Source organism: Nerophis ophidion, linkage group LG16 (assembly GCF_033978795.1).
Source record: "Nerophis ophidion isolate RoL-2023_Sa linkage group LG16, RoL_Noph_v1.0, whole genome shotgun sequence".
NCBI classification, from domain to species: Eukaryota; Metazoa; Chordata; class Actinopteri; order Syngnathiformes; family Syngnathidae; genus Nerophis; species Nerophis ophidion.
Window position 1 is genome coordinate 12,715,880 of NC_084626.1, and position 14,538 is coordinate 12,730,417.

Here is a 14,538-nt window from a genome sequence, read left to right on the forward strand (position 1 = left end):
TTGCAGTTTAAGGGAAAATAACAACGTACACTAACTTCCGCTTCCGGTGTAGCCGAGGCGTTGACGTCAAGGGGGCGTGTCTTGAGAAAGGACAGCAAGGACTCCAACATGGGAGGTTTGTGTCTTTCGTTGAGTGGAAAAAATGTTAAGTCAACATTTTTACACTCTTTTTTTCCACTTCAATATTTGTACATTTTAGGTTTCAGCAACGACGTCGGTGACACAAACCGCTAAATGACTTACAAAAAAAGCCAATTTTGAATGTGTCCGGAAACTTTCTTCCTCGTGAATGTTGCGTTTAGTGCTGCCTCTGCTAAGTCGAACACACTTTGTGTTGTCTTTGCCTCCTTAAAACACTTCTCTGCGTCGTCATGGGCGGCGGCTTTTACAAAACTATGTTTAGAACCCTATTTGTGTGGGTGTTTTTTTTTTTTTTGGCGCTAATGTGTCACTGATTTGAATGTGACAATGTTGTTGACAGAAAGCTTCCATGATCAGCTGACGGAAGATGGCGCCTTCCTCAGGTCTGAGAGGAGACTGGACACAGAATTGGTGGACAAAATCATCCTGCAGCTCAACAGAATCTACCCTCAAATACTCACAGACAAGGAGGCCAAGAAGGCAAGTGCACACTTATCAGGGCTTGGCATGTCCTGAGTTAGTTTTTTTTAAATTTTAAGATCACTAGCTGAAAATACTGCAAGACTATGTCTATGTTTTTTTAAAGGCCTACTGAAACCCACTACTACCCACCACGCAGTCTGATAGTTTATATATCAATGATGAAATATTAACATTGCAACACATGCCAATACGGCCTTTTTAGTTTACTAAATTGCAATTTTAAATTTCCCGGGAGTTTTTTCTTGAAAACGTCGCGTAATGATGAGGTGTACGCTTGACGTCACAGGCTGTTAGGAAATAAGAGCGCTGCACACACACAAAGCTAAAATTCGTCTGCTTTAACCGCATAATTACACAGTATTTTGGAGATCTGTGTTGCTGAATCATTTGCAATTTTTTCAATTAATAATGGAGAAGCCAAAGTGGAAAAATGGAGGTTAGGAAGCTTTGGCCTTTAGCCACACAAACACACGGTGTTTCCTTGTTAAAAATTCCCGGAGGTGAAGCTTTACTATGGATCAGAGCGGTCAAGCGAACATGGATCCCGACCACTTGTCAACCGGCAGGTTTCGGTGAGAAAATTGGGGTAAAACGTTGCCTCTTACCGGAGATCAGCTGAGCTTGCGCCGTCCATGCAGCTGCCGTCGACTTCCCTCAGAGACTGGCGTCAAGACATCCGTGGACACACCCCTCCGACTATTGGGTACTATTTAATCTCACTAAAACACTAGCAACACAATAGAAAGATAAGGGATTTCCCAGAATTATCCTAGTAAATGTGTCTAAAAAGATCTGAATCCGTCCCAATGCAATCGCCTTTTTTTTTTTACTTTATTTTTTGTTTAATTTTTTTTTTCTAGTCTTTTGCTATCATCATCATCCACGAATCTTTCATCCTCGCTCAAATTAATCGGGAAATTGTCGTTTTCTCGGTCCGAATAGCTCTTGCTGCTGGAGGCTCCCGTTATAAACAATGTGAGGACGTGAGGAGCCCTCACCTTTGTGACGTCATCGTCGGCTACTTCCAGTAAAGGCAAGGCTTTTTTATTAGCGACCAAAAGTTGCGAACTTTATTGTCGATGTTCTCTAATAAATCCTTTCAGCAAAAATGTGACAATATCGCGAAATGATCAAGTATTACACATTGAATGGACCTGCTATCCCCGTTTAAATAAGAAAATCTAATTTCAGTAGGCCTTTAAGATCACTAGCTGAAAATACTGCAAGACTGTCTATGTTTTTTTAAATCAAAAAGGCTGACTGTGCATCATTATCCGCTTGTAAGTCCCTCTGTTCAGGAAATGACATTGATTGATTGATTGAAACTTTTATGAGTAGATTGCACAGTTCAGTACATATTCCGTACAATTGACCACTAAATGGTAACACCCGAATATGTTTTTCAACTTGTTTAAGTCGGGGTCCACGTTAATCAATTCATTCATAATGTTCTACCCCCACTAATGTGTCATTATGTCCCATTCCAGTTCCGAAACCTAGACGTGCCTACGTGTGTCCGCCTGGGCGACCTCCTGATGCACCTGCAGGGGAAAGGCGAGGAAGCGTGCAGGGAATTTTACCGGGCACTTCACCTGCATGTAGAGGATGTGTACTACAGCTTACCTACACGCCTGCGCCTCAGAGGTCAGCACGCTAATATACTCTATATTTATGCTGCATTCAAGTAAGTAAATGCAATGTTTTTCAACCACTGTGCCGCGGCACTCTGGTGTGCCGTGGCACTCTGGTGTGCCGTGAGATACAGTCTGGTGTGCCATAGGAGATTATCAAATTTCACCTATTTGGTTCAAAAACATTTTTTGCAAACCAGTCAGCAATAGTCTGCAAATAATTTGGTGTTTTTGAGTGTCGGTGCTGTCTAGAGCTCGGCAGCGTAACTGTGTTTTACTCTTCCATATCAGTAGGTGGCAAACGGTAGCTAATTGCTTTGTAGATGTCGGGAACACGTCGTGTGAGACGACGTTGGTTTGTCGTGATCACGATATGCAGACGATAGTGGGGGGCAGCATGCAAGTAAAAAGGTGTCTAATGCTTAATCCAAAAAAAAACAAAATGCGAGTGCACCTAAGAAAAGGCATTGATTAACAATTTCATGGAAAATCCTAAAGCAAATATCGCAACTAAACGTTTTTAACTAAGAATATTTCCAACGAATTTCGGCATGCTGGGAAAAAGTCAAGCAGCCAAGCACCCTGGTGTACAGAAATAATTTGGAAAAATGTCGCCCTCCTGTGGTATAAATAGAGTACTTGCACGAAGCCAGTCTGTAAAAGACAGCGTAAAAGCGCCAAATAATGTCCTTAAAAGGGGCTCCGTTTTAATAGAAAGATACAATTTTATCAAACAGAGACTGTATCTATGCAGAACAAAACTAAAACTGAAATGGCTGCAAAGTAAACAAAAACAGAATGCTGGACGACAGCAAAGACTTAATGTGGAGCAAAGACGGCGTCCAAAAAGTACATCAGAACATGACATGTGTTGTGTTCGACCAGGCGTTCCTCTGCTGGGAATTTAAACTGCCGGTCTTCTCCCAAGTTCTTTTCGATGACACATAAGCTGATTCTCAATGAATCCTAGACAATGAGTAGGATATATGATATTTTATTCCAAAGCTTTGCGAGACCAATCTAGTCACAACCTTTCAATAGCATTGCCCAAATTGATCTAAACATCTTACGGAAGCGCTGTCTTTTTCACTACGTTGCTTGCCCCCCACCCTCCATAATGAATACACAAGCCTATTTTTCCTCCTCAGCTGGGCACAGGATGAGATAATAAGAAGGAGTTCTTCTACTCCCTACATTCCTAAAGCTCCAAGGTTAACACAAAGTCTACTTGCAGACAAACAGAAAGAGAACAAATGGAAGAACACTAGCTGAGATAGGCGCCAGCGCCCCCCGCGACCCCAAGAAGGGAATAAGTGGTAGAAAATGGATGGATGGATAGCTGTTATAAAATATGGATATATGTAGACATCTATCTCCGTCACATGACAACCAACAATGTCCCCACAAAGAAGGACATTGTTGTGCGTGCAGCCTTGTGTTGTTACAGCTAAGCATAGCAGCAGAGAAAACTTAATGAAAGCCCACAGCAAAGCCAAATTACTTGCATAAGATGGGTAAGTAAAAGTTCAACGATTTGTGTCTCCTGAACGATCACGATTCACAGGCTGCCTGTGAATAATAGAATGAAATATTCCAACATCTTCATAACGTTTATTTTACTAAAGCGTCACTCAAATATTATATAGCTTTATTGGATTTGGTTACATTGATCCATTATGAAACCAACTTGAGATATTTCTGTCCGTTTATTGCCTTAAAAAAATCTCCTCGTTAACAAAAGATTAAAAACACACAACAGACGGACACAACGGATCAATATACTCGGACTATGATGTTTCCACCCCCATGCTTCACAGTAGGTGTGGTGCTCTTGGGATGCAACTCAGTATCCTTCTTCCTCCAAACACGACGAGTTGAGTTTATACCAAAATAGATACATGGACGATACAGCAGAAGATTGGGAGAATGTCATGTGGTCAGATGAAACCAAAATAGAACTTTTTGGTATAAACTCAACTCAACTCGTCGTGTTTGGAGGAAGAAGAATACTGAGTTGCATCCCAAAAACACCATACCTACTGTGAAGCATGGCGGTGGAAACATCATGCTTTGGGGCTGTTTTTCTGCTGAGGGGACATGACGATTGATCCGTGTTAAGGAAAGAATGAATGGGGCCATGTATCGTGAGATTTTGAGCCAAAACCTCCTTCCATCAGTGAGAGCTTTGAAGGGTTGACCAAATACTTATTTTTCACCATAATTTACAAATAAATTATTTAAAATTCCTACAATGTGAATTCCTGTATTTTTTCCCCCACATTCTGTCTCTCACAGTTGAAGTGTACCTATGATGAAAATTACAGACCTCTGTCATCATTTTAAGTGGGAGAACTTGCACAATCGGTGGCTGACTAAATACTTTTTTGCCCCACTGTATGTCAGAATTCCATCAATGAATTTTGCACAATAGGAGTGCTTTCATGGGACGGCGTGGCGCAGTGGGAGAGTGGCCGTGCGCAACCCGAGGGTCACTGGTTCAAATCCCACCTAGAACCAACCCCGTCACGTCCGTTGTGTCCTGAGCAAGACACTTCACCCTTGCTCCTGATGGTTGCTGGTTGGCGCCTTGCATGGCAGCTCCCTCCATCAGTGTGTGAATGTGTGTGGAAGTAGTGTCAAAGCGCTTTGAGTACCTTGAAGGTAGAAAAGCGCTATACAAGTACAACCCATTTATCATTTAGGGACGGCGTGGCACAGTGAAGAGAGTGGCCGTGCGCAACCTGAGCGTCCCTGGTTCAATTCCCACCTAGTACCAACCTCGTCACGTCCGTTGTGTCCTGAGCAAGACACTTCACCCTTGCTCCTGATGGGTGCTGGTTGGCGCCTTGCATGGCAGCTCCCTCCATCAGTGTGTGAATGTGTGTGTGAATGGGTAAATGTGGAAGTAATGTCAAAGCGCTTTGAGTACCTTGAAGGTAGAAAAGCGCTATGCAAGTACAACCCATTTATTTATCATTTAAACTATATTGCATAGTTTACATCCCCAAAATCAATCTGTTTCCAGATTCTGCTGATCCCCTCACATATCCTACAAGCGCCTACAAACAGAGACAAGTTATGAATGATAAAGGTAAGCTGTCATTACTATGGAAGCTCCCACTATTCACTATTATTCAGTTAAAACAAGGCATGGATTTAGCGATCAACCCTTAATATCATCACTAAACAATGTGTACCTCTTTTTAGGCCCCCTCTTCTTCCTAGGCTGTTTCAGTATTACAGTTGGAATGGCATTAGTCTATTATTATGGTGGTAAGGAGCTATTGTTTTTCCAGTGCTAATATTATGTTTGCTAATTATTCTTGAGGCTTTGCATGCTTTAAAATAGACATTCAGTGTCACCTACACAGGCTGTCCTTGTTCTGTAGAAGCCAAGATGGCGGGAGGCAGCCGGGCCCTTGGCATGGCAGCTCTGGGTTTGACGCAAAAAGCCCGTGAAGTTCTTATATGGTACACCGAAGAAAGCCTTATCAAGTAAGAATTGACTGATCCTCAGCGGCCATAAGGATTCAACAAAAAACTATCTGTACCAAAGCACAGCACCACACTTTGCCTTGTCAAATATGTAATACTTTTTTATTTATTTATTAGGATTTTGGGGGTCCAATACAATGATGATGGGGCACATTTGGGTCCACACTTGCTCATAATTGATAGATTTTTATTGAATTTAAGGGAAGTCAACTATTTAAATGAACAGGGAAGTATAAGATACTTAGCAGACTCTGCTTATAATATTAATAACATTTTGGCAACTGTCACTATGCAGTATATAGAATTGTGTTCGTTTTAATTTAATGGAAAATCCTAAAGCAAATATTGCAACTAAACGTTTTTAATTAAGAACATTTCCAACGTATTTTGGCATGCTGAGAAAAAATAAACAGCCAAGCAAAGCGGAGTACAAAAAAAATTGGAAGAATGTCGCCCTCGTGTGGTATGAATAGAGTACTTGCACAAAGCTAGTCTGTAAAAGGCAGCGTAAAAGCGCCCAATGACGTCCTTAAAAAGTGCTCAGTTTTACAGAAAGATACAATTTTTAAAAAAAAAAGGAGACTGTATGTTTTGACTTTAAAAGCAACTACTTTGTGACTAGTGAGGGCAGGCGTTATGTCACCGCTTCAGAGTAAACATTTTACTCAAGAGGAAACGTGGTTACGAAGGCAGTCACTTGACTGGCGCAGCAGCCAATCGTTTCTGTGTCTGCCACGCAGTGCCTTATGGGTGGCGGGTCGATGCTTTAAGAATGTCGTAAAATACCGACATAGCCTATTAAATACTACACCTACACCAAGTAAACGTTTTACTGTGATCAGATAATCAACAATGTCGTAATATTAAATTATAGAAAGCAAACTAAATAAAATGGCTAGCACCGTGGGTCAAGATGCTTCCCGGGGGTACCATTTTAAGTACGCGAGTTTTCCTTTTTATTTAGTTGTGTTGTATGAAAGGAGAGAAGGTTAGCACTCCCCTTGACAAGGATGGAAATGGCCCCTGTGGCCTGCAACACATATATGGTTAAGGCATTGCTACCTACTTCGTGGCATCTCTAACCAAGTTTTTTAAGATTAATTTTCCACATTACTTTTACTTTTCGCTGCTTATGCCCTCTCCTACTTGAGGAAAACATATTGCTATTCAACATACAGAATTGAGAGCTTCTGTCAGATTTTTTGCACATATTTAGTCCACACAATCTAAACAAAAATGGTTATATTTTTAAATGTTTATAAATTGCACCCTTGTTGTGAAACTTTTCTATTCTAAAGCAGGCCTATTTGCGCATTTGTGCCTTTTGCAAACTATATATTTGTATTTTTTGTTGTAATATCAGTCAGTTTGAAAGTAATCTAATTCAAGGGCCTTATGACAAAACATGTGTACTACCATAAATGATCCAACTATAGCGCTTTGATGTTTATTTACTGAAACTACAAAGAGGATGCATTATCAATCCTACCATGAAGACAAAACATTTAAATCAACTTTATTTGAATATAACAACTTGAAGAACAGGGCAGTACGGCGCGCCAGGGGTTAGTGCATGTGCCTCACAATACGAAGGTCCTTAGTTCTGGGTTCAATCCCAAGCACGGGATCTTTCTGTGTGGAGTTTCCATGTTCTCCTCGTGACTGCATGGGTTCCCTCCGGGTACTCCGGCTTCCTCGAATGTGGTCTGTCTATCTGTGTTGGCCCCGCGATGAGGTGGCGACTTGTCCGCGGTGTACACCACCTTCCACCTGAATGCAGCTGAGATAGGCTCCAGCACTCACTGGGACCCCAAACGGGACGAGCGGTTGAAAATGGATGGATGTAGGGATGGAACTTGAAGAATAATAATAGTGTTCGCATAGTGCAGCTGACGTCATGGTGTAATTGTTTATAAATCTACATAAATTACATAACATTTTAAAGCACAAGCAGAGCTAAATACATATGCTGAATGTGCAAACTGTATAGTGGTTAACTGCTAGCCGTTAATTGGAGCATACAGTACATCATGAAGACACGGTGCCTTAGGAACATGTTGATTTCATGTATTTCTTCTTATTGTGCAGTTACAGTATGTGTTCATATTTAATCTTCCTGTGCCTGAATTTTCCTTGCTCTGATGTGAAGATGCCTTCAGTATAGACAAAGTGCATCTAGGCAAGGCAAGTTAATTTAGAGAGCACAATTTGTTCAAAGTGCTGTATCATAATAATAAACATCATCACAACACTCAACTGATGTCTGGATTGTATTTTAATTTAAAACAGTTATCACAGTGTGTGAGACGTCATATAGTAGAAATCCCAAAGAGATATGAGTCCTTTATAAAAAAAATATAATCCAAGTGGTTGAACAGGAGATACGTAACACAAATGTACAGCAGTGGTTGCATAGTACAGAATACATCATGTAACTGGGAAGATGCTTCAAATGTTGATCAAGTTTTGTGGAGAGGCAAAGTGCATTTGTTGTTCTTTAGTTTGCAATAAGGCAAAACCTGCATGGATGACATTTGATACAATACTCATGACTTCATAGTTTACAGGTGTCCAAACTTTACAGCAGGGGGGATTCAAAATCATCTTGATATAAAACCCTGCGATGCATGAATCATCATAACGTACGTCATAGGCATAAAAACTACAGTAGATACACTTAATTAAAAAAGAAGATGGTCAAATGTTTGACAACATGTTTTAGTAAATGCAACAAAACAAAATGTCTTTTTAATGATCTTTAACAGTGTGTTTAAATATTTCAACGTATTGCAGAAACATCGATCCTCTTGACTTCAACCATACATTTATTCAATTGCCTCATTCTACTGAAGGCTAAATGTACATTTTAATTACATAAATTCATGTTTGAAATGTACATCCTAATTACATAAATTCATGTAACGCAGCCAAAAAGTTGCTGAAGTACTTTCAAAAACCACAAAGTGCCATAAAATCAAACATGGCAGTGAAGATATCTAACAACATCCAACTGAGTGGACACATCATTTATTCAAACATAATATGATATTACTCTTTAGTTGTTGCTTGATGTCTGCATATTTGATACTTGCAAAGTGTCCTGGAACAGGAGTGGAAAAGATCATCCTTTCTCTTCTTGACTTATCAGTCATCCATCTTGTTTTTGAGGTTGTTGTTTCTTGCAGGTGTAACAGCTGACCAATGGGTGGCAGTGTGTTGTTATTTGCAAGACACAACAGTGTCCACTGTTGAGTTGAGTTGAGTTGCAGGTCATTTCCAACATGCAAACAATAGCTACATGATACGTCACCATTTCCAGTTTGTCTTTTCAGCATGTTCGAAAAGTTTGTCAGATTTTTGACATTAAAGTCTGGTGCATGAAGGAGGGGCCGCTTTTAAAGACACTCTTGTGGACATTATGCATCACAGGGTTCAAATCCATGTAAATAATATGTTACAAGCAAGAAACTACAAATGTTTCAAGAAGAAAAAAAAACAGCCTGTCTGTCAGCTTTGTGTTAAAGGGGACAAAGCATATTTTTATTTCAACCTTTTATTCAACTTTTGGTTGTTGCTTTTCAAAAAAGTGTTTTTGTTGAATTGTTTACATTGCAACCCGCTTATCTCGAGCGATGACTTCCGCCTAAATAAGTTAAAAGGGTTAAAGAGAACGCTTGTGATTAATCACAAAAAATATGGCATTAATCACGTATAAATGCAAATTAATCATTCAATTTATTTAGAACAAATATATGACGGACATTTAAGCAAGACATTTTTTAAATAGTTACTGCAACATTCTGGTAATAAAACTGCATTTGTGTCACAAATATTAGGCCCTTTTTAAAGTTAATTTCAATTATGCAAGCAACTGTGATTAATCACGATTATTCAGTTGTTTTTTCCCCTCAAATCAATCATTTTATAGCCGTATTAAAATTGAATGGGTGCATTTTGTTAGTTGTGGTAGAGTTCAGGTTCATACTTTATTTTGAAGCTTATTTTGCACTGAACAGGAAGTCACCATGAATTGATTTACGTGGACCTTGACTTAAACAAGTTGAAAAACTTATTCTGGTGTTACCATTTAGTGGTCAATTGTGTGGAATATGTACTGTACTGTGCAATCTACTAATAAAAGTTTCAATCAATCAATCAAAAAAAACCACGTGCACATTTTAAAGCCCCATTTAGGAACTTAATGTTTTGGTTGATTTTGCCACCACCAGTGGACCAAAGCGGTCATTTTTTGCCAGAAGAAGACCACATTTCCCATATAGAGTCATACTGACATGATGTCCGCCATGACATTGAGACTAATACTACGTCTCTAATAGCTATGCTGATGTTAAATAGCAGACACTATCAAGAAATTATCTTGGATTGCTGTTCAAACATGATACTACTACCAAGAACGTATCGAAGCAGATGCTGGCCCCAAGACCAGCGGGAAATTTTTTTTGAAGGAAGAAGTAGTGAAACTATCAGACTGGTGGGTATTTATAGCTACCTCGCACATTTCTGATTGCTAAAATTATCATTATCTTTTAGATTTAAGCATTAAAAGTCACTAGTCCAGCAGGAAAAGAGCCAAGGCAGCATCGGTCTGAAATCCCTCATCTTTGAGCTCACGCCAGTGAGTGAAAGCCGGGGCAATGTTGATCCTGACTTTTCATTTATCCGGGTAAGATCCCTCTTTCCTTTTTGGTATCCTCAGAGAAAACTTTTTGTTTCTTTGGTTGTTTTGAAGCTTTGGCCATGATAGCAGTAATTGCATATAGGCGTTCTTCTTGTTTTCTGGCGGCACGCAGGCGTTCACCAGAAAAAAATAGAACAAATGCATTCTGAAAATATTACAATAAAAACATAGAAAAAAAATACTGGCAGCGGTAAAATTTAGATCCATTAAGGAAAGAAGTGACTGAATGTTTATAATTGAATACATTTACATATGCATAAAAATGTGTTTTCTTTTGTATTTTTTTCTTTAAGGAATTAACATTTTTCCAAAACACATTATATAATGTGAGATATAACAGGATAATGCATACATTTATCATTTGTTTTCAAAACGGTGACAAAAAAGTGGAACCCCAAAAATTGACTGTGGGATCCCATTTTTATGACTGTGACCCCATTTTGAAAAGTCGTAGCACCAAGCTGATTGGTGCATGCAAAACAGCAGCAGGCAGCTGTGGCCGGTTCTAATACTAATGGAATATCATCCCTGCGGCCATAGATCATTCATTCACGGGCCTTGACTTTGACACCCCTGCCGTAAAGCAAGTCAGCACATTCATAGTTTTTTCTTCCTGCCACCCTCAATGTCGCAAAGTGCAAGGAAAAAGAGAAGCAGACCCCTCAGGCCATGACAGAGGTGTCATTCACCTAGTTCAGGGGTCGGCAACCCGCTGCTCTGGAGCCGCAACGGCTCTTAAGCGCCGCCCTAGTGGCTTTTTGGAGCTTTTTCAAAAATATATGAAAATGATGAGGGGAAAAAAACATACTTTTTGTTTTAATATGGTTTCTGTAGGAGGACAAACATGTCACAAACCTCCCCAATTGCTATAAAGCACGCTATTTATATTAAACATGATTCACTGATTCGAGTATTTGGCGAGTGATGTTTTGTCCTACTAATTTTAGCGGTCTTTAAACTCACCGTAGTTTGTTTACATGTATAACTTTCTCCGACTTTCTAAGACGTGTTTTATGCCACTTCTTTTTCTGTCTCATTTTATCCACCAAACTTTTCACGTTGTACATGAATGCACAAAGGTGAGTTTTGTTGATGTTATTGACTTGTGTGGAGTGCTAATCAGACATATTTGGTCACTGCATGACTGCAAGCTAATCGATCCTAACATGCTATTTAGGCTAGCTGTATGTACATATTGCATCATTATGCCTCACTTGTAGCTATATTTCAGCTCATTTAGTTTTCTTTGAGTCCTCATAATTCAATTTATAGCTTATGACACACTATCTGTATGTAATATGACTTTTACTTTTTTGCAGCTCCAGAATGATTAGTTTTTGTATTTTTGGTCCAATATTGCTCTTTCAACATTTTAGGTTGCCGCCCCCTGAACTAGTTGTAAGTCCGTGTATCGTCCTGAAAGTAATGAAACATTTTGCTTAAGGTTGAAGTTACTTAGTGCTGTGTTACTAAACAATATACTGGTGTGTTGTGCTATTATAAACATAATAATAGCGTTAGCAGTACTACAACACGGATAAAGCAGTTTTTCAAAGTAATAATAATAATGACAATAATAACCTTAGAAAAAAGCTGTTCACCATGTATGTTGACTTAAGCAGGCACTTTTTAGTCGACGTAAGCGGGTTCCACTGTATCTGGCCAATAAGAACCAAAGCTGGAGATTTACTGGCTTGTGATACACAATTAGAAGAGTTTCTACTGCACACGTGTACGATGAAGAAGGCGGTTGTTGCGTAACAGTCACCTGAGCATGAAATGAGCATCAAAAGGTTAAAAAAGAAAAACCATACTGACCGCCGCTATAGAGGAAGACGTTGGATCCTTGAAATACGTTTTCTTTGCTCGGGCCAGCGAGGTCAAATTCCAGCAGCCGCTCGTGTATTTTGTCCGCTTTGTTTGCGGGGCGAGGGACAAACCCCCCCCCCCCCCCTCGTGAGCGAAGAGTTCAGAGGTCATTGGCTGGTGTTGGGCCGCTGCACGCCGAAGGCCGTGATGAAGACGTTGACCACCACGATGACGAACACAAAGGCGGTGGCGGCGTTCTCCATGATGTTGAGCCTGTTGTGCATGCGCTGGTCGTTCAGGTTCCACTTGACTGTAAGAGAGTGGAACAGAGCGTGTATAAATTTTTTCCACTAGGGGAGGCTAGAGCCACGCTATTTTGCTGACATATTTGTTGACTTTCAGTTTCAGTATCAATAACACTTGTGCAAACAACTAAGTTGTGATGCAATGTCACTACAATGACAACACCAGCACCACCATATATATATATATATATATATATATATATATATATATATATATATATATATATATATATATATATATATATACATATACATATATATACACACATATATATATATATATATACATATATATATATGTATATATATATATACATATACATATATATACACACATATATATATACATATGTGTTGGCTCTGCGATGAGGTGGCGACTTGTCCAGGGTGTACCCCGCCTTCCGCCCGATTGTAGCTGAGATAGGCGCCAGCCAAAAGGGAATAAGCGGTAGAAAATGGATGGATGGATATATATATATATATATATATATATATATATATATATATATATATATATATATATATATATATATATATATATATAGCCTGCAAGGCATGCTGGGTGAGCCAGGGTTCTCTTCCACAACCCATCAATCAGACCCATCTAGTTCACCTTTTCCAAAAGGTGACTTTTTCTTGCCTAATTGGACACTTTTCTGACATGTTCTTCTCAATGAGCAGCGGGTCCTTCTGGAAACAGTTAAATTTAAAACTCGTATTTCCATCATGTTTTTTTTTTGCTTTTCATGTTTTTTTGGCATACTTTTTTATTGCAAGATAGATGTTTCTCTAGTGCCACAAATGCAAAACCCAAAACCATTGAAGTTGGCACGTTGTGTAAATAGTAAATAAAAACAGAATACAATGATTTGCGCATCCTTTTCAACTTATACTACATTGAATAGACTGCAAAGACAAGATATTTAATGTTCCAAGTGAGAAACCTTTTGTTTGTTTGTTTTTTTTGCAAATAATCAATAACTTAGAATTTAATGGCAGCAACACACTGCAAAGAAGTTGACACAGGGGCATTTTTACCACTGTTACATGGCCTTTCCGTTTAACAACACTCAGTAAACATTTGGGAACTGAGGAAACCAATTTTTGAAGCTTTTCAGGTGGAATTATTTCCTTTTCTTGCTTGATGTACAGCTTAAGTTCTTCAACAGTCTCCATTGTCGTATTTTAGGCTTCATAATGCGCCACACATTTTCAATGGGAGACAGGTCTTCACTACAGGCAGGCCAGTCTAGTACCCGCACTCTTTTACAATAAAGCCACGCTGTTATAACATGTGGCTTGGCATTGTCGTGCTGAAATAAGCAGGGGCGTCCAAGCTAACGTTGCTTGAATGGCAACATATGTTGCTCCAAAACGTGTATGTACCTTTCAGCATTAATGGTGCCTTCATATATGTGTAAGTTACCTATGCCTTGGGAACTAATACACCCCCATACCATCACAGAGGCTGGCTTTTAAACTTTGTGCTTACAACAGTCCAGATGGTTCTTTTCCTCTTTGGTCCAGAGGACACAACGTCCAACGTTTCCAAAACAATTTGAAATGTGGACCCGTCAGACCACAGAACACTTTTCCACTTTGCATCAGTCCATCTTAGATGAACTCGGGCCCAGCGTAGCCTGCGGCTTTTCTGGGTGTTGTTGATAAATTGCGTTCGTTTTGCATTGTAGAGTTTTAACTTGCACTTACAGATGTCGCGACAAACTGTATTTTCTGACAGTGGTTTTCTAAACTGTTCCTGAGCCCATGTTGTGATATCCTTTACACACTGATGTCGCCTTTTGTTGCAGTACTGCCTGAGGGATCGAAGGTCACAGGCATTCAATGTTGGTTTTTGGCCTTGTCCCTTACGTGCAATGATTTTTTTCCAGATTCTCTGAACCATTTGGTGATATTACGGACCGTAGATGGTGAAATCCCTACAGTAAATTCCTTGCAATAATAGCTCATTGAG

At 39.5% G+C, this 14,538-nt stretch overlaps 2 protein-coding genes and 1 non-coding gene across 4 annotated transcripts in view; 2 read left to right on the top strand and 1 right to left on the bottom strand.

The window, feature by feature from the left end:
- Positions 1-12: 12 nt before the first annotated feature.
- On the top strand, positions 13-8,006 carry card19 (caspase recruitment domain family, member 19). 2 transcript variants are annotated; one of them, XM_061874292.1, is made up of 6 exons: positions 13-115; positions 482-621; positions 2,112-2,268; positions 5,281-5,346; positions 5,463-5,528; positions 5,645-8,006. In XM_061874292.1, exons 1-6 carry the CDS (start codon positions 109-111, stop codon positions 5,752-5,754), a joined length of 546 nt encoding a protein of 181 aa, XP_061730276.1. In that variant the 5' UTR covers positions 13-108; the 3' UTR covers positions 5,755-8,006. The 2 variants fall into 2 exon arrangements, with proteins under 2 accessions (XP_061730276.1, XP_061730275.1); XM_061874291.1 differs by lacking the exon at positions 13-115 and having other exon boundaries at positions 454-621.
- On the top strand, positions 6,717-6,844 carry LOC133535734 (U6atac minor spliceosomal RNA). Its single transcript, XR_009802315.1, has one exon. It is a non-coding gene; the product is annotated as a U6atac minor spliceosomal RNA (small nuclear RNA).
- Position 8,007: 1 nt separating the features above from the next.
- Positions 8,008-14,538, bottom strand: part of ninj1 (ninjurin 1) — a 41,663-nt gene continuing 35,132 nt past the window's right edge. Inside the window, exon 3 of the mRNA XM_061874293.1 lies at positions 8,008-12,568. Coding sequence (XP_061730277.1) covers positions 12,426-12,568 — 143 coding nt within the window. The 3' untranslated portion in view covers positions 8,008-12,425. The remainder of the gene's footprint in view (positions 12,569-14,538) is intronic.

Bases quoted from the DNA above. Each gene is read 5' to 3' on its own strand.
- card19 (XM_061874291.1), top strand. From the start codon at position 469: ATGTTGTTGACAGAAAGCTTCCATGATCAGCTGACGGAAGATGGCGCC. The intron at 2,269-5,280 runs GTCAGCACGCTA...ATCTGTTTCCAG, and splicing joins TACACGCCTGCGCCTCAGAG to ATTCTGCTGATCCCCTCACA. The intron at 5,529-5,644 runs GTAAGGAGCTAT...CTTGTTCTGTAG, and splicing joins ATTAGTCTATTATTATGGTG to AAGCCAAGATGGCGGGAGGC.